We start from the raw sequence: 19188 nt of genomic DNA, 5'->3' as shown, positions 1-19188 counted from the left end.
GGCCCGGCCCTCGCCCCCTTTCCTGGACCCCGCCATTTTCGCCCCTCTTCCTCAACCCGCACTAGACCCCGCGACGCTCCCCGGGTTTTCTCGCGGAGTGTCTGCCACGCACGTTAGGAAGAGCTGTGGACAGGAAGTGCGCGGCGCAGGCCCAGCGGGTCGCCCGGATCCGGGGGAAGCAGAACGCTCCCCCAGCCGCGCGCCCCAACCCCAACCAAACTCCAGACTCTGCTTGGTGGTCGTCCATGCCCTCCCCCAACACACCCAGGCCCGGGGCACGGAGCGGCTGGGCTGTGGCTGGCGACCTTTGGGGCCAGGGCCTGGCGGGGACGAGCAGCGCGGGCTGGCGGCAGAGGCAGGTGGCTGCGGGCGTCTGGGACGGGTGGGGGGGCAGGAAAAAGGCGCGCGACGCCCCCCACGGGATCCCGGGGTGTGGGAAGAGTCGGACGGCAACAGCGAGCCGCCACTGGGTCTGCATTCGGCTTCCAAGCTGGGGGCGAGCGCTCGAGCCCAGCCCGGCTCGCAGGGCCCGGAGGGTGGCCGAGGGCAGGGTTGCGCGACAGGAGAAGGAGACGCAGGCACATTGATTTGTTAGCGGGATGGGGCTGGCGGCAGCGGGGGAGGCCGTTGCCATGGAGACCGAGGGTCGGGTGTGCAACTCGGGGGGAGGGGGCCGGGTGGAAGAGCTGGCAAGGGGCGCGTCGCCGGCTCTTGGGGTTCGGGCGCGGCCTGCGGCGCCCCAACACCTGTGCATTGTGCATTGTGCGGCGCGGGCGGCGGCGGGGGGAAGGAAGGGCGCGAGTCCGGGCGGTGGGGGTGGGGCGGGCTGGGGGTCGCTGAGGGGGCGTGGCCTGGCTGACACCACCGCAGGGGTCCCAGCGAGAGCTGTGAGGGACGCTGAGCACCGGAGGGACATCTTGGCGGCGGGAAGGGGGCCCCGGCGGGGACAGAGGGTGGACAGCCCCCCTGCCAGCCCAGCAGACTGACAGCGGCCGAGCCCGCCCTCCGTGCGACGTCACTTCCGGCGGCGGGCCACCCCCCCCCCCTCTCTTTTCCCCCCCCCCCCCGCCAGCGCTCTGTCTCCGGAGTCGCTTCGGACTCCGCCCCCTGGCGATTGGAACGCGGGTCACGTAGCAACGCGGGGGAGAAAGCGAGAGGGGCGTGGCCCACAGCTCGCCCAATCAGAGCGCGGGAGAGCTGGCCCTGGCCGCTCGGCTTTAGCAACGTCGTTAGCAACACGTGGGGCGGGAGGAAGAGTGGGGAGAGAAGGGAGGAGGGAGCCGCGCGCGGGAGGGGGTGGGGAGGGAGCGAGCGCGCGGGAGGGGGAGGAGAACTGACGTCAGCGGGAGAGTATTATGGTCTGTCGTGCGCTGGCTGCTGCTTTTCTGCTCCTGGAAGCGGCCAAGGGGGGAAGCGGCGAGTCAACATGGAGCTTTCAGCGGTGGGGGAGCGGGTGTTCGCGGCCGAAGCCCTCCTGAAGCGGCGCATACGGAAAGTAGGTGCCCCCAGGCCTTGGGCCGAGCCCTCCCCTCCCGGCCCGGGTTCCCTCCCCCTGCTGCAGCCCAGCTTCCCTTCCCCCAGGTCCCAGCAGCGGCCGCGGCCGTGGCGGCGGCTCTGAGCCCAAGCGCTTTCCTTAGACTTGCAGCGATGCACAGATTGCATGGGTGGGGGGTGGGGGGCGGGGTGGGGGGAATGAATGCCGGTGCATGCACTTTGTGCAGCGTTTCGTGCAGGGGGTGATGCAGCGGGCACTTGCCTTTCGCGGTGGGATTTCGCGCATTCATTCGGTGCATGCATTTTTTTGCATGTATTTCTCGTGTCCTCGTCATGCATTCTTCCCCGTGCACACATACATTTTCCTTTTTACATCCTCAGGGACGCATGGAATACCTCGTGAAATGGAAGGGCTGGTCGCAGAAGTAAGTAGGTTCTGTGCAATTCTCAACCCCAGCCTGTTATTTGGGAGCTTGCTTTCTTCCTCTTTTTCCTTTTACGTTGAAATACAATACAATGCAACAAGAAAAGTTACAGACATACACACACCTACCCGCGGCTCTTTCCCTGCTCCCGGGACTGATGCCCACTTCTTCCTGATTCCTTTTAGGTACAGCACATGGGAACCTGAAGAAAACATCCTGGATGCTCGCCTGCTCGCAGCCTTTGAGGAAAGGTAGAGGCCCCTCCAAGCTTCGACTTCTCACTTAGAACATGAAGGGTGGCTCCTATCCAGCTTGAACTGGAGGCCCACTTGGTTTCTTTACTCACACACCGCTTTCTCCCTCCTTCCTTTCTGCAGGGAACGAGAGATGGAGCTCTATGGCCCCAAAAAGCGAGGACCCAAACCCAAAACCTTCCTGCTCAAGGTAGGATGGCAGTGTCCAATGGTGGGCAGCAATGTTATGTCAGTTTGTGGGAAGCGGGCCCTGAGGGCTTGTGAACCAGTGGGGTGTCCTATTTGTAATCTAGGAGCGAGTCTCCAGACAGGCTGTCACCAAGTCACTGGCACTGCTAAGTGTGTCTTGAGGGGAGGGGTATTTTAGAATTCCACTAGAATTCCTTTATCGGACCCCCCAGCCATCCCAAATAGACATGTAATCAAATACAAGAAGTGTGCTTGGTGTGGATGGCTGCTTCCAGATAGATCGTCTACTCCTTCCTCCAGACTGCTGCCCCTAAGCTTCACCCCAACCCATATAGAAATTCCAAGGCATCAGAGAGTGTAGCAGGGAGGGTGGGGCTGGAAGAGGGGTGGGGAGGTGGGGGCGGTGGACAGGGCACTGCTCTGCTCTTGACACTGCATTCTCTTCTTGCAGGCCCAAGCCAAGGCAAAGGCCAAAACTTACGAGTTCCGAAGTGACTCGGCCCGAGGCATTCGGATCCCCTATCCCGGCCGCTCACCCCAAGAACTGGCCTCTACTTCCCGGGCCCGTGAGGGCCTTCGGAACATGGGTCTTTCGCCACCGGGGAGCAGCAGCACCTGCCGAGTGGAGCCCCCTCGGGACCGTGATCGAGAGAGGGAGAGGGAACGAGAGCGTGAACGGGGTGCTAGCCGCACAGATGACAAACCCAGCTCGCCAGGCGACAGCTCCAAGAAGCGAGGTCCCAAGCCCCGGAAAGAACTCCTGGACCCCTCACAAAGGCCCTTGGGAGAACCCAGTGATGGCCTTGGAGATTACCTCAAGGGCAGGAAGCTGGACGACACTGCTTCCGGGGCAGGAAAGTTCCCAGCTGGCCACAGTGTGATCCAGCTGGCTCGAAGGCAGGACTCGGACCTGGCCCAGTGCGGTGTGGCCAGCCCCAGCCCGGCTGAGGCCACGGGCAAGCTGGCTGTGGACACCTTTCCAGCCAGGGTCATAAAGCACAGGGCCGCCTTCCTGGAGGCCAAAGGCCAGGGCACCCTGGACCCTGGTGGCCCCCGGGTCCGGCATGGCTCAGGCACCCCCAGCTCTGTGGGGGGCTTGTATCGGGACATGGGGGCCCAAGGGGGAAGGCCCTCCCTCATCGCCAGGATCCCAGTGGCCAGAATCCTGGGGGACCCAGAGGAAGAATCCTGGAGCCCCTCTCTGACCAACTTGGAGAAGGTGGTGGTCACCGACGTGACCTCAAACTTTTTGACCGTCACAATTAAGGAAAGTAACACGGACCAAGGCTTTTTTAAAGAGAAAAGATGAATTGCTGGGTGGGTGATCCCAGGACAAGAGAGCAGGAGAGAGAGTGAGAGTGCAAACTTGGCATAATGCTTTTTATTTCTGGGTGGGAGGTGGCCTTCTGGCTGGTCCTTTCCCATCCCTACCCTCACATAACCCCCTTCCTTTCATCCCTCCCCCTCAGTTTTGGTTGGAAAGATTATCTCTAGAGTTATATTTTCTATTAGATGTAAATATGTTATTTAAGAAAAAAATATCTAAATATATATATTTCAACTCTTGAAGTTGTTTTATTTAAACGAGGAGAGAAAGAGAGACTCAGTGTGGTTCAGTTGGGGCAGACAGGCTGAGATGGGCAGGAGGGGCCTGACAGCCACCCAGGGCACTAGGGAGGATGAAGACCTGGGCACTGGGCCTCTGATGGTGTCAGGAGAGACTCAGCCAGCCCACCTAACCCCTCCTCCCTTTTCCTACAGCCCCAGGTCACACCCCTGGAACCAAGGCAGGACCCGGATTTTTTCTCTCTTCCCATTGGTGGGCCAGGCCAACAAAAGGTTGGCTCCCCAATCAGAAAGGAAGGGGGTGGGGTCAGTCTGTTATTCTTTTTCCTAATTTTTTTTTTTTTTTAAGATTAAGAAATCTGTGGCGGGGAGAAAGTATTAACTGGAGTAACATTTTGTGTGTGAGGTTAAAGGTAAAAAGTTGCGGGTGGTTGGGGAGCAGCAGATTTCTCCCAGGACCACACCAGAAAAAGCACTTTACGGGAGATGTGTGTGTTGTACACGCAGATCGGATCGTGTGTATGTCATGTGGACAAAATCTCCCAGTTCCCTCGATTCCTTTCCTTACTCCACAGAAAGAAAAGAAATCCAGCGAATCTGTTTACATTCCCGAAATGCCAGGATAAATTGGGAGGATTGCATGTCAGTGCCCAGAGTTCGAGGCGCTTGTTGTTTTACAAGAAAAGTGGTCGGGGTGGACTTTTCCTTTTCGCGTCCTCTAGTTACGCCAGAAGAGACGGTGGCCCCCACCTCCCAGGAAGAGTTGGACTAGCCTCCCTCCCTCGGGGAGGGCGGGCCGCCAGCTCTCAGGAGAATGTATGGCCAGACAGGCCCACCCTGCGGGACCCACAGAGGGAGGGGCGGCTGGGAGCGGGGGCCGCAGCTTGGCTGGGAGTGCGATGGAGGGTCTGGGCTTGGGGCTCGGGGCTCGGAGCCGGCAGGACTCGCATCCCGGCGGTTTCGGCTGGGAGAGGGGAGGGGCGAGGGGAGGTTTCCATCCAAGAGTGCGCATCAGAACTTTTCCTTTTTTTTTTTTTTACCCCCTTAAAAGCAAAAGCTATAATTTATAGGCCTTTTCGATTCGCGGAGTGTTCTCTATTTGAACTCGACATTCAAACTCCGCCAGAGGGGGAGGGAAGAGCGGGAGTTGGAGAAGAGACGGCTGGGGAGGCCTTGCGTGGCGGCGGGTCCCGGGACACCCCCGCCCCGGCCGACTCCTGACCACGCTGTGCTCCAGGGTCGCAGAACGCGCGCTCCTCTTTTGACTCAAAAGCACAAATCTGTCCCCCTCACATCCCGGTCCCTTCGAGGAATGATCCTGCGGCCTCCCTGCCCTCCCCCACCCTTAAAGGGCCAGCGGGGATCTAACTTCCCATTGCTAGTGGAGGGAGGGGCGAGGGGGCCCCGAGCCTTGAGAGGAAGCACAGATTCCGGGCGAGCGCGGCGGGGACCCGGGATTGAGGGGGGAAACTTCTCGATGCTGGGGGGACAGGGCGGGAACCCCAGCCTGGTTTCTCTTCCGCACTCCCCGTATTCCCACCTCCCTCTTCTCAGCCTCTCTCTCCTCCAGACTTTTGCCTTTGAAGTGAGGGGGTAAAAAAGAGGAAGACGGTGTACTACATGATTTTTTTTTAATTATGAAATTGCGCCTGTAAAGAGAAGCCCCTGGAATGGGGATTTTTAAATGCTCGCGTTTGTAAAACTGGTATTTTAGACTTTGTATAAAGAAGCGCCGTTGACCAAGTGTATCTATTTAAATATCGACGCTATTTTCAGATGAAACTTCATTGACGGGACATGTCTGTTACCGAGTGGAAGGTCACTCCGGGACACGTGTCTTTACCTGGCTGCCGCCTTCCCTCCCTCCCTTCCTCCCTTCGCCCTCATCTCCCTCCCTCGGGGCTGACTTTGCCCCTTCCCCCTGACCTTTCCCGGCTAGCGTCGTTCTGCCCCACCGTCCCTCTGTCCTGCCGTCTGTCCGTGGCCATTCGCTCGTCTCTTTTACTCTCTTTTGCGACGCTGACCTGGGGGTGGGTGGGCAGGGCCGGGGCCGCGTGGCTGGGAGTCTGCAACCGCGCGGGATGTGTGCGTGTTGGGTTTATTTAATTCTAAGATTTGTACAAATCTCGACTCGATCTCCGCCTCAGCTCGAGTGAAGGTTGGCACCTATCTTCCGCGGTTGTGAATGTCTGTATCCAATACCGCTTTTTACATGTTTAAATATATACTTTGTAAATAGAGACGTGTCTCGGATTTTATTCCTTTTTGCTGGCCCTCGAGAAGAGGGAACAGGCGCCTCGCGGGGGAGAGGATCCTTCCCTCCTCGCTCATTTCCCATCCCACCCCCCTCTCTCGCCCTGTCGGCCCTGGACGATTCCGTTTCCAGTAGGCCCTTCCCCAACTGAGGGGATGCCAAACCCGGCGGTGGAGAGGGGTAGGCTTGGGAGGGAGCGGGATGTGACCCTTCTTAGCCTTCTATAAGGGGATGGTCCTGGCTTTCCTCACCTACGGACTGCACTTCTCTGCGGCCTGGGCAGAACTCGGGGATCTCGGGAAGATGGGCCCGACCTCTGGGTTCCCTTTTCTTCTGGCAGGACTCCCGCAGCGCACCCCACCCCCAGGCCTGAGGTCCTGGTCCCTGACGCCCGGCGCCTCGGTGCCGCGCTCCCCCGGCTTCCCCGCCAGCTCACCAGTGCTGTCTGGGGACCCGCCCCCCAGACCCACCTAGCCTCGCCAGCGCTCCCCGAAATGCAGCGCCTCGCGCCTATTGATTGAGGAATTGAGTTCGCGGGTATTGCTAGGCAACTGGCTGCTCCGAGCTGGCGCAGAGCGCGCTGATGTGATTAGTGAACCCGGAGCTGCCGCGGCGCAGCCCCGCGCCCCCGCCCCCGCCAACCCCCACTGCCTCTCAGTCTCCGGTCTTCTGGGGGGCAACACCCCCATCGCTGGGCGAGGAACGGTCTGGGGTAGAGCAGAGCACAGGGTGGGGTGAGGGTTTCTCAGATTTTCCTGGCCGAAGACTGCAGCAATGGGGCGGGGTCGTGAAGCCGGCACAGAAGAGCCGCCCTTGGGACCCCAAAGAGGCCACCACATTGAGCTCACTTCCACCCCCATAGCCCTAGCAGACGTCGCCCCGTGGAGAAGCGCGGATCTAGGCGTACTTGGCAGAGCCCGAAGGGAGGCGTGTGGGCACGCGTAGGCTGGCGCATCTCCTGCTCTTGTCCATCGAATCGGTGACCCCACGTTTGGCGGAGCTCTCCCCGCCTCCTTTCTCTAGTCTGTGGCCTGTGTGAGGACCCGGGAGGGAGGGCGCGTCCAGGAGCCTGGGCTTGGGGCAGTGGGTCACCCTTCGGACGTGAGGGACTGGTCCGGCGGGTAGAGTCAGAGGGCGGGGAGTGGAGTGGCTTGGCGAGGGTCGCGGCGGGCGGCCAGCCCCAAAGCCCCAAAGCCGTGGCCCCGCTGCTCCACCAAGACTCCCTCCCGCATTGGGCAGCAGAGTGGGCTCGTGCTTTGGGAGATAGGGAGATGGAGGGCACCGACTCTGCCCACTTTCCCCAGTTGTTTGGCCACCACCAGCCTCGGCTTTGATCTGGTGCTTTTTCCACGAGTTTCCGTTGCCTGGGCAGATTCTCTGGGAAAGAGACCAGGTGTGGAGGCCTGGGCCTGTGGTGCTGCCTCCGGCTGGGGCATTCCTTTGCCTCCGGATGGCAGGGCCACCTCTTGGGGCCGCCGCCAGCGCGGAGCCTGGCCCAGCACACACACTGGTTGAACTGGAATCTTTATGGCTCTTCGGAGAGCGTCGGGTTGGATTTTTTTTGGTCCCTTTGATGCTTAACAGTACAGATGCTAGTCGAGGCCCCGTGCTGTGTGCGGGAGACCCAATGGCGAACAGGCCTGCCCTCGCACTTTGGGGGCTCGTATTCTGATTTCCTCTTCTCACCCCAAAGTCCCCTGGGACCAAAGGGGTGCTTCGGTCCAGCTGGAGTTCTGGTTGGAGCGTCTCAGGGCTTGCTCGGGCTCTACCTCCAGCCTTGGGAGCCTGGACACGGCGAAAGAGGCTGTGGCCTGGGGCCGGGGCTTTCTTCGTGAGACTTTGGAAACGGAGGCTGCTGGGGGGCATCTCAGAGCGGTTGGGTTGCGGGTCGTCCAATTCGGTTCCCCTTAGCAGCTCGGAGCCCCGGGGTGGGGAATGTTCCCCGCGCGTCCAAAGAGCCCTCGGCCCGATCTTCGCGGGTCGCGCGCGCCCTCTAGAGGCGATGGCCTCAGCCCCGCTCCCTGGCGCCCACCCCCTCCCCGGCGGCGGTGCCTTTCTGGGTCCCAAAAGGAGAAGGAAACGCCTCATCTCCCCTACCCAAAAGTACTCTAGAGTGGGCCACCGCGGGCTCCCCCTCTGCGCCCTCCCTTCGGCCAGGCCCTCCAACGACAAAGGTAGGGAAGAAGGATGTGTCCAGCCCGCCAGATCCACCAGGCGCCCTCGGGCTGGACCAGGAGGCGCGGGGCTGAGCCCCCGGGATGCCGCGGGCCAGGTCGGGCCCCTTGGCAGCCCAGCCCATTCTTCTGGGAAGGCGGTGGATTAGGCGATCAGATCAGCAGCGCAGAAACTAACAAAGGCCAGTGTGGGTCAGGGCCCCCCCTCGTGCACGTCTGCCCGGCGCTCTGTACAAGTGGACTCGGGCCCGCCACCGGGAAGGGCGCGGGCTCTTACTCCCTCTAGCCCGCTCTTTCCCGGCCATCCCCAACCCCTTTCTGCTGCTCTCAAAGGCCCAGGACAGGACAGCTAGGGTCGTCCCTGCCCACCTCCTCCAAAAGAAAGCCGCTGCAGCCACCGAAGGCACAACAAAAGAAAACATGCCCGCAGCCTTCCCTGCAGGAATCTGATTGCAAATTCGCAGGGCGAATTCTGGAGCCGGGCAGAGCTGGGGGGGTGCACTGCTGTTTGTATTGGGAATCTCCTCCCAAACTAAAACATTCAGGCCTTCGCCCCAACTAGCCTTTCAATCAGTGGTGGCCAACATCCAGGCCCAACTTCTCTCTTTACTTCAAAGGGAGCTTCATTCTCCCCAGAGGCTGAAATTTATGAATAAATTCATGCTGAGGGTAATGCAAACCTTAAAGGACCAGGGAAGGTTATATAATAAGCAAATCATCTCTTTATTATGAGCCATGGGTTAGGAGTCGCAGTAGCACCACTGATTCAGTTTCTTGTGCTTCATGGCAACTCCCCTGGAATTTTATTGCTGTGTCCTTTAGAAGTGTTACCACGTGTGGTGGATTCAAGGGGTTAAGCAGCTTTCCAACACAGTATCATTGGATACTGGGTGTGTGTGTGGAAATTTTGTTTTAACCTAAAGTGTTAGTTTCTGGGAGATGTCTCAGAGTGAGTTTATAATGTATTGCAGCATCCCTGGCCTCTACCCACTAGACGCCAGTAGCAACAACACTCACCCCTGCCCCCGAGTTGTGGCAACCAAAATTGTCTCCAGGAATTGCCAAATGTCCCCTTTGGTGCCAAACTGCCGTCCCTGGGAAACGCTGGTGTAGGGACTCATGACCAACCCCACCTCTTTGCTTAGAAGAACATTTTTTTTTTCCATCCCAGGAAAGTGGCTGAGCCTTTCCCAAAGCCTTTAATTTTTTCACCCCATGATTCAGTTCAAGTCCAGATAACTATTTTGCCTCAAGAAAGGGAAAGTGAAGAGACTGTTGTTTCCAGGTATCACTCATGACATACACCAGGCTGAAAAGTTAAGAAAAGAATTTATTGATATACTAAGAGTTAACAAAAAGTTAAGACAAAAATCCTGACACCTTTGCTAATGACTCTCCCCTGCAAAATAAATTAACATCAGTCTAAAAAGATCTGCAACCTACTGCTAGCGTTAGTTCTCCAAAAATACTAGAAGATCCACAGAATCTTTAGATGCACTTGAGCAAAAATCTGGTCCTCTAGGCACTACCTCTCCCCTCCTCCCACCCCTTTCCCCCAGAACCATTGTGGGTTTCCTGGGGGAAGCATTTCCTTTAACTGGTCCTGATTGAATATGGGGGCTGGGCTGCTGTGCTGTTTCAACAAAGATCTTAAGTTTCCCAGGGCAATAACATATTCACTTTTGTTCTCTCTCTTTTAAAAAAAGCAAACAAACAGCCACACTTCAAAGTAATTAGAAGTGGCATACATGAATAATTTGGCTTTTTTTTTTAAATTAAAAAACACAAATCAAGCCAGTGATTGGCAATGGTCCAAAGCTCTGGTTCTCCCCCCTAGTTTCCCCCTAATAAAACCTCTAGGCTCAGAGCTCTCTTAGTCAGGTCAGAATCTTGAGTGTAACCAAAAACAAGGAACACTCTTTTTGGTACCAAAAAATATATATAAAAATATGCCAAATCCTCTAAAGAAGAAGATAGACTGGCCCCTTCCTATCCGTTACAAAAGCAAACAGAAAAACAGGATTGAAACACCCACTCAACATACACTGTGATGCAGTTCGCATAAGAAACCCTGCAGGATAAACAAGTCAGATGTGTGACCAATGCCTAGCCACACACACACACACACACACACACACACACACACACACACACACACACACACACACACACACACACACACACACACACACACACACACACACACACACACACACACACACACACACAGCAGCAAAAAAAGTACTACTTTTATTTATTGGTAAACATGACGACCAACTCTGAGCACCTGTCCAACTCTTCAGCGAAGGCTGTCACGCCTGCACATGTGTGTACACACACAAACACACACAAACATGAACCTCTTGGAGTCACAAACACCAAGAAAGACACACAACACAGCAAGAAGGCAAAGTGGCTGGGAGTAAGGTGTTTGCAGATTCAAACTTTGGGATTGAAGTAGCTGGTAAACAGAAAGGCACCTAATCAGGGTTTGGAGACCTGGCTGCTGGGGCTGTCAGATCAGCCCAGATCAGGGTCACCCTGAGGGCTTGCAGGGGAGAGCTGCTACTGGCCTGGCTCTGCAGCCTCTAAGGCAGCAAAACTTGGAGATTATGAGCTCCTTTGAGGGGGAGGCAGCCCAGAAGAGCCCCTTTAGTCTCACCCAGGGACATCTGGGGACAGGAGGGGAGGTTGGTGCCAGGGGCCCAGGGTGCTGGCACCCCTTCCTTCCAGACTGTGCAGTGCACTGGCATCTCGCCATCTCCTGCTGGGGCAGTGGAGGGGGCATTCTCCCCCTTTACTGCCCACTTTCCAGTTTCAGCCTGGCTGTCCAGGACCCCCAGTCCTCAGGTTTGCCAGGGTGGGCACCACTCCTGCTGCAGCCAGCATGGCTATCACGTACAAGAGTTGGAAGCTGCATCTGGATGCCCCTCAATGAGGTCCTGGATGTGATCTGTCCCCAAAGGCACACTGTTGAAATTGATTTGGCTATGCAAAAGCCATCTCTTCCTATTTGGCGTGGAGGGTGAGGGACTGAGGGGACTGGAGTTCTGGCAGGCCTACCCTCAGAAACCAGAGCCCACCGTGTCCACTGCACTCAGGGCTATGAGGACAACAGAAGATCCCACACCTGCTGGCTGATGTTAACTGATAATTGAAGCAGAAATAAAGTTCCCTGCATTCCCACTTTTTTTTTTTTGGCATAAAGACCAGTGACCCCACTCACTGATGTACCTCTCTGCCCCAAATCAGTAATGGCAATTCTGTTGTTGGTTGGAATTGCCAAGACAGCTGCCGGACTCAGCCATCTGGGGGGAGGCAGTCGGGCTGGCAGCTCTGGCCTTTCCGAAGGCCAGGTGGGTCACTCAGATTTTGTCCCATTTCCAAAATGGTACAGGGATACAGCTTCTCAGCTGGGTAAGAGAACATGGAACCCCCAGAAGTGGGGAGGGATTGTCAGGGGAAGGTAGGTGGGAACTGTGGGAAGCACCTGCACAGCAGCTGGAAGCCAGCGGATGTCGGGAGGGGGGACCTACTGCCAGCAACTGCCCACCTCCCAGTGGATCTGGGGCAGTTTGTGGGGCCATGATTAGGACTAAGACAGTCCTTGAACAGGTTGGCAGAAAGGAAGGCAGCAGCGGGCCCCGACACTCGGAGGTTTAGGTGGAAGAGCTCTGGGATCGGCCCCCTCCCTGCCCATGCTGGACTCTTGAGTCATCTGGGGGCTGCTGTTGTTAATCTGAATCAGGGTTAGATCGCACCAACACCAGCCTCTTCAGGGTTCCTGATCCCAACTGCCACACCTGTCCTCTTATATTAAGGCCACAGCCCTCATCTGTCCCGGGTGGGGGCAGGAACAGGGAGGTGGACAGTCCCCTCACCCTTGCCAACTCAGGCATTGCTGAGGGGGGAGTTCCGACCAGAAAGGCCCCTTTCCTGCTCCCCCCACCCTTCCACACACTGAGCAGAGTCCTCCCTGGAGCAGCTCCCCAGGCCTTACCTCCCCCCAGCCCTAACACCTTCTCTTCCAGCCGCTGGGCAGAAACAGCCAAGCTGGGCCAGAAGCCCCCTCCTCTAACACCTGTGCTCTGGGAAATTGGGAGGCAAGGTGACCACTGTTGTCATCACAGGCCACGGAGGCAGTTCAAACAGCGAACATGGTCGGGCTCAAGAAACACAGGATGCTCTTGAGAAACATTTCGCTGAGCCACAGGCGGCCACCTAGACTTCCTGAGGCAAATGGAGAGCAAAGCGAAGGCCCAGAGGTAGGAACAAGGGCGAGGCCGGGTGGCAAGGCATCACGGAGCCTCCCCTGCCAAAGTGGCAGGCAGGGCTGGGTCCAGGGGAGTTCCCATCCAAGCCTGCCCTTGAAGGAGGCCACCGGCCCCTGGAGAGGGTTTGGGAGGCGGGCCATGTATCAAAGCAAAGCCAGAGGCCAGAGAGGGGAAGGTGAGACCCGGGCAGCCAGGGGGTGTCAGTAATGTCTCAGGTTGAAGAAGCCCACGCTGGTGGGAGACTCCTTCACCGTGACTGTGATGAGGTTGGCGGTGACGTCGGTGACGAAGACGTGCTCAATGAGGCTGCGGGTGGGCTTCCAGTCCTGGCTGGTTTGGACGGACACTGACAGGTTCTGTCCGGCACTGGGCAGGGAGGCCGAGTCAGGGTCTGAGTCAGAGCTGCTGTTCTCTTCGCCGGTGCTCATCTCAGACAGTGTAGCTGTCTTCCGCGCCTCTCCCGGAGTCGGGTGGCCCTCCTGCCCTGGGGCCATGCTGCCCTTGACAAAGTCCCTCTTGCCAGCAGGGGTGGGCAGGGCTGCTGCCCTGGAGGCCAGCTTCTCACTCTTGCTGGCGTCGGTGGGCAGGCCAGCCCCACTCACCGCAGTGAGGCCACCCCCAGCACCCTTCCCAGTGGCTGGGTGGGGGGCAGGGTTACCCTTGGTGGTTGTGGCATGGCGGGCAACCATGCCCAGCCCTGGTGTGCCGTTCTTGACACTCTGTAAGTCCAAGACCTGGAGGCTCAGCTCCTGGGTGGGTGCAGGCTGGGGGCCCAGGCACCCGGCAGGGACCTTGTTGCCACTGTGGACGTGTGGAGGCCCTCCTGTGCCCCCCACTTTCTGCTCCAGAGCACCACTGGGGGCCTTTGGGACTTTGCTTCCCGGGGGGCTTATCCCCAGCTCCCCCTTCTGCGTCCTCACCTTCAGGTCCAGCCCTAGGCTGCACTTGTTGGCAGTTGGGGCCCTGAGAGCCAGTCTGCCAGCGGCCTGGGCCTGGCTCTGGCTCATCCGGTTCATGTAGTGCATGATGGAGCTCTGCCAGCTGATACCACCCCGGCTGGGGCTGCCGGCCATGCCCTTCATCAGGCTGGCCAAGTTCTCCGGGGTGGCCATGGTGCTGGGGCCACTGCAAGCCTCCTTGGCATGGGCCTTCAGGGCTGCCAGGCCGGCCACGGGGGCACTGAGCGGGGGGGGCAGCTTGCCGGCCGGTGCCCCTAGGTCCTTCCGGGCCGTCTTCAGCACCTTGGCCAGGCTCACGGGCCTCCGGGCCGCCTTCTGCTCTGGGGGCAGGGGCTTGCGGCCCCGCTTCTTCCGGATGGGATCCTTCAGTTCGGGCTTGGCTACCAGGATCTGGGCCTTCTTTTGAGGCACTGGGTGAGTCTCACGGCCCCGGGGGCCCCTCTTGGCGTCTAAGTCGCTGTCATCCTCTTCATCTGAGGAAGATGAGGAGGACGTGGAGGAAGAGGAGGAACTGCTGGATTTGGATTTGGAGGGGGCGTCGGGTTCCTGCAACGACAAAGGGGAAGGTGTCACTTCTACAGCCTGGTCTCCAGGGGCATCAGACACCTTGGAGCCAGCCCCTCCTGTGGCTTCCAGACCCGAGAGGCAGCCAGGAGGGAGCGATCTCACTGTTTGGTTCCAGAAAGGACTGAAGAGGTCCTTATGAGGTCCCAAGAAATGCAGTTAAAAGTGAAAGAACAAAGAAAAATAGGTGGTTCACAAAGTGAAGCCAGAACGATGGAGGGAAACGCTCACATGCTGACAATGGACGCCGAGCTTTCCAGGGACGCACGGGGAGCTCCTGGCCCTCGGCAGACACCTGGGAAAGGGAAATTCAGAGCAGCATGATTCACGTGTCTCGGAAGGGAAGGGTGGAGTGAAGCAGTGTGTGTGAGAGCTTGGTAACCTAAAGCAACCGGACATCTTGCTTCCATCTCCCCATTTCCAAAGCTGACCCCTTCAGAACCTTCCAGCACATAGGAAAACAAACCACTGCCCTCCTCATCCTCTGGGTGTCATCCCAAACACTAATTAAGCACACCTTACTATTTCTCAGGTCCCTGTGTAAGAAGTGTGCTTTAGGTAGACAGAGCCAACACCTGCTCCCGGTCGCAAAGCTCGCCTGCCCCGAACTGGGGATGATGGAATCAAACCCAGGGAGTCTGGGGCCCCCCGCCTTGCTGATGTTCCTCAACGTACATGCCCCACATTCTCCTGCAGTAAAGCTGAATCCTCCAGCCCCACTATCCTGCTCAAAAAGAACATTTTGAAGACAAAACCAGGCCAGCGTACCCTAGCCAATAAGGCTCACGGCAGGGTTCTCCGCCTCCTGGAAGGGCAGTTTTGTAAGAAGTGACTGAGCTCCTGGCCAGTGTGTGGGTTCAGGCCCCGGGGGCAGTGCCTTCAAGAGAGAAATCACAGACACATCTAAGACTGAGGCCGGGACCCCTTCCCCATCCTGCCTCTGAGCTACTGGAAGGAGGGGCTGTGCCATGGAGCCCAGGTGTGTGTGCCCCTCTTAGCTGCGCCTACCTGGCAAACCTATGAGCACCTACTGTGGACATGCTTCCTGTTTTTGTTCCCTGTAAGCCAATGGAGGTGAGAAAGTAGCAGAGTGGACGTCACAGGACCAGGAAACCAGCTTGGGGGGCTTAACCATTGCAGGGCCCTCCCCAGAGAGACAGGGCAGGAGGTGGAGAGCTGAGGTTTGCTGTTGCCCCCTGCTGGCAGAGGCTCACAGCGGCAGCCTAGAGAGAGGCAGAGTCAAGGTCTTCTGAGCAAGGGAAAGACTTGGAGGTGCCAGCTGGCCCCCTTCTCCAAAGCCCGCAACCCTCCCGCCACTGCCTTCCACTCAGCCGGCTGAGGGCCACTGCTGGGAGGGGAGCAGCCACCCACCTTAAGCTTGGAGTGCCGGCTGCAGGGGGACATCACCGTGTGCTTCCTCGGCCTGCCCCTGGGCCGCTTGCCTCTCTTCCGGTTCTGCACCTCCTTCTCGTGTTCCCTGAAGACAATCAGCAATCAGAGTCACAGACTTTCCTTCTGCCACCCTGGAACCCCGTGGTTTCAAACACCCCCAGGTAGCTTAGCACCAGTTTCCCTGCAAAAACATATCCTGTTAATTAACACATCCAAGGCAGAGGTCCAGACCCCCATCTTTGCATTAGGGTTCAGTATTATTTTTACCTCCATCTATTTCATTTACCTTTGGGTAAAGTCAAGTCACGAAATTCAAGTAAAGCTGGGAAAGGAACGGTTCCCAGTTTTCTCCGACTCCTCTTAAAACCCTGTGCGAATACTGGCCACTTTCCGCAGGGAGATGATATTGTGGAAATTCTACAATACCACAACTAGAAGGAGGCTTTGTGCTCACGTGGTCCAACCCCCTCACTCCAAGTAAGAGAGTCCAGAGGTAGGGAGGTGAGGACCACTGCCCCCCATTCTCAGTCTTCTAATGCCCGCACAAAATCTCACGGTCGTCAGAGCACTGGGGTAACCAAGGGCTCCCGGTCCCCACACGGTCTACCCAGAGCCAGTGCCCCTGGCTCACATTTCTTTTCTGGTTTCCTCTTTCTAAGCCCTTTCTGTTCCTACACTCTGCTCTAGATGGAAGTACTGGTGACGCCTGATTCCGAGGTGGCCGGGGCTCAGGGCTCAAGGCGGGACACCACTTGGGGTCAGGGAGCCAAGAAAGCCGCCTCCACCCACCAGCCCCAAAAGCCTCTATTCCAGGCTACCCCCGGGGAAGAGGCTCTATCTGGAGCAGTTTCCTGGTAATCAAAATGGGCAAACATCATCACATTGAGGCCTGTAAGGTGATCTCTTAAAGAAGCCAATTAGTACAACGAGACAGAGCTCATACTCAAAGCAGCCCCAACATGTTTCCTAAAAGTAGAGGAGTCTCCGCTGACACATTAACCTGTACCCGTGAGCTCTGAACCTGAGACTTCCCCTTACAGTCAAAGGTCACATCCCCACACCAAGCAAATCACCACCAGTTCCTAGTTCCCAGGGGGATCTCTGGGGTGGACAGGAAGGCAGAGCACCCACTTTCCCAGTTTTCTCTCCCCCGTGATGTAAACCAGACCACCCCATGGTTCTTTGTAACTGCTGCATCTATCTCTCTGGTATTTGCTAACCTCAGTTCCTGTCTGCTGTGCTGTAAGTAAAAGTGACGTTAAGGACACACACTCTCTCGACGGTCAGGACACTGTCTTACAGAGAAAAGTATCAGCTCCCACCCTCTGCGACTTACAGGACCTGAGTTATGGAGTAAACAGCAGACAGCTTGCTCATAAGCTTCTTCAAAGGTACTGAGGCAAGCATATGCTCGATGTATTTCCTCTCACCCCCCCCCACCAAAATCTATCTCTATTTTTCCCCATTGCGATGGCCCTTCTGAGAAGACCCAAAATGTCCTGCTATAGTGAAAAAAAAGTGGACATAGCTTGAGCTACCAGAGAACAGCTGGCCGGATCGACCCCATCTGGGAAAGATTTTGAGCACCTAATTTATCAGCCTCTATCAACAGGGCAATCCCCACACCTTGCCCCCACCAGCCTGCTCTGGAATAGCACTCCCTGGAACCTTATGCCATCACATGCCCCTCACCACCCTTTCCCCTGAGTATCTCAAAGAGGTCTCTTTTAACCCAAGTCTCCTACCTAAAAACAGATATGACATCTAGAATTACAGAAGTAAATTCAGCCCGAGACTGGTAAAGGGGGCCCCGTGGTGCTCACTTGGTGCTAGCTGTTTTGCAGCAGAGAAAAATAAATGTGTTGTTCTTGGTCAGACACACCACAGTAGGCATAACTTTCTGCTGTGTGTCCCAGCTCCCTCTCTGAGCCTTCTCTTGTTCAATGGCACCCACAAGGAGGACTGGGAGGCCAGGTCTGCAATTTTTAGGGCAAACCTGCCATCCTTGTTTTTAACCAGTGCTATTTGCAAACTAGTCAACAGAAAAGGCCAAGAAGAGAAGCCAGAACTTTTCACGAAGGAACCAAGAAGGTTCATTTTGGCAAATCTGGCTGTCACAAAGACCAAAAGCAGCACTTACTCAGTGACTCCCAAGGTCTGGGCACAGTGCTGGCCAGCCAAGGGAAGGTGGGGAGAGGACTCATCTGGGACCTCAAACCACAGCCCAAGCCTGGGACTCCTGGAGCGCCATCACTGCCCTGTACGACTGACTGTGTGACAGGCCAGGGTCCCCCCAACAGTCTCCCCCTCCCACAGGTCTGTTAACTTTCTCACTTCTTCTGGAAAGCCAAGAGCAGCCTCGGGTCCAAGATATTTTCCTCTGGCTCCCAGCTGTTGTGTCTGGAAAAGCAAAGAACAGGGCATCTTAAAGCACTAGGCACTGACCAGCCACTTCAGAAACAAGCCCAAGTGGGGTTGCGCCATTGCTCTCCGATCCCTGTTGGCAGCCAGGGCACCGGGGTGCTGGGGAGAGTCCCGAAAGGTCTCACCCATGCCCAGGACGAGCTCCTGGACACCAAACTCTTGAAGCCAACACCGTGTCCTCAAACTCAAAGGGAAACCACAACCTCAACCCCCAATTAACACCCGGCCTCAGGAGGAGGACTCTACAGCCTCCCTCTGGAGGAAAACAAATCCCAATAAAATGGAAAGTTGCAGAGAGGGAAGACCCCAAACCCTGGTCCGGAGCCAGGGAGGGAAGGGAAGGCTCCTTCAGGATGCAGGGAGAAGGAGGCCTAGGGGCACAGAAACGCAGCCCAAAGATGTTGCTGTCGCCCAGGCCTACGCGGGCCAGGAACCCGGAGAGTTAAGCAAAGAAAGAAAAGTGGGGTCCGGGAAGAAAGGGGAACTGGGTCTGCGCGATTGTCTGTAAATAGAGCCCCTTCCGGGATGCCAAGTCCCCTCCCATCCATTAAAAGAAAAAAAAAAAAAAAAGGAGTCAAAAAAAAGGAGTCCTACATCCATGAATAGAAAGCTCAGGTTACAGCGGGGAAAATACGGACTAGAGGAGGGGGGCTCGCGTCCCGCAGGGAGGGCTGAGGCGGGCGGGGGCGCATGCAACAAATGGGCGCGGGAGGAACGCGCGGCGCCGGAGGGGCGCGGGCCAGGCGCGGGGAGAGGCGGCCGGGGCGCCGGGAGCGGAGCTGGGCGGGCTGGAAGGGGAGGCCGCCCAGCCCTGCGACCCGCGGGCTTGTAAACAAAGGGCACCCTGCGCGCAGGCTGGGTGCCCCCTCCCGCCAAGCCCGAGGAGCCCGCGGAGCCCCCACAAACTTCCCGCCCGGCGCGCGACGCCCCCCGACGGCGCGGCCGAGGAACCCCACGCCGCCCCCCCTTCACACCGAGGTGGCGCAGGCGGGAAGGCGGGCGCCGCATTGTTGGGGACTCACTTGGAGGACCAGCCACGCCACTTGACCAGGTACTCCAGCTTGCCCTGCAGGGAGAGAAGAGGCGCGTGAGCCGGGGTGGGCGGGCGCGGGTGGGCACGGGCCGGGCCGCACGCACCTTGCGGAGCCGCTTGCTCAGGATGCACTCGGCGGCGAAGACCTGCTCTCCCACGCTGCTCAGCTCCTCCATGCTGCCCCGC

At 57.7% G+C, this 19188-nt stretch overlaps 2 protein-coding genes across 2 annotated transcripts; one reads left to right on the top strand and one right to left on the bottom strand.

Annotated features, from left to right (window-relative positions):
• Positions 1-1399: 1399 nt before the first annotated feature.
• On the top strand, positions 1400-3839 carry CBX8 (chromobox 8). Its single transcript, XM_082861811.1, has 5 exons — positions 1400-1495; positions 1876-1919; positions 2105-2170; positions 2297-2363; positions 2814-3839. The coding sequence occupies exons 1-5, from the start codon at positions 1427-1429 to the stop codon at positions 3669-3671; spliced, it is 1104 nt and encodes a 367-aa protein (XP_082717937.1). The 5' UTR covers positions 1400-1426; the 3' UTR covers positions 3672-3839.
• Positions 3840-12830: 8991 nt separating this feature from the next.
• CBX2 (chromobox 2) lies at positions 12831-19178 on the bottom strand (the record flags this gene model as incomplete). The annotated part of the gene is made up of 5 exons (XM_082860020.1): positions 12831-14135; positions 15525-15630; positions 17880-17945; positions 18992-19035; positions 19107-19178. The coding sequence occupies 5 exons, from the start codon at positions 19176-19178 to the stop codon at positions 12831-12833; spliced, it is 1593 nt and encodes a 530-aa protein (XP_082716146.1).
• Positions 19179-19188: the final 10 nt, after the last annotated feature.

The sequence above is a fragment of the Leucopleurus acutus genome (assembly GCF_964270905.1).
Source record: "Leucopleurus acutus genome assembly, chromosome: 19".
NCBI classification, from domain to species: Eukaryota; Metazoa; Chordata; class Mammalia; order Artiodactyla; family Delphinidae; genus Leucopleurus; species Leucopleurus acutus.
Note: the sequence above shows the minus strand (reverse complement) of the source record. Positions and strands in the feature narration are given on the sequence as shown.

Bases quoted from the DNA above. Each gene is read 5' to 3' on its own strand.
- CBX8 (XM_082861811.1), top strand. From the start codon at position 1,427: ATGGAGCTTTCAGCGGTGGGGGAGCGGGTGTTCGCGGCCGAAGCCCTC. The intron at 1,496-1,875 runs GTAGGTGCCCCC...TTACATCCTCAG, and splicing joins TGAAGCGGCGCATACGGAAA to GGACGCATGGAATACCTCGT. The intron at 1,920-2,104 runs GTAAGTAGGTTC...GATTCCTTTTAG, and splicing joins TGGAAGGGCTGGTCGCAGAA to GTACAGCACATGGGAACCTG.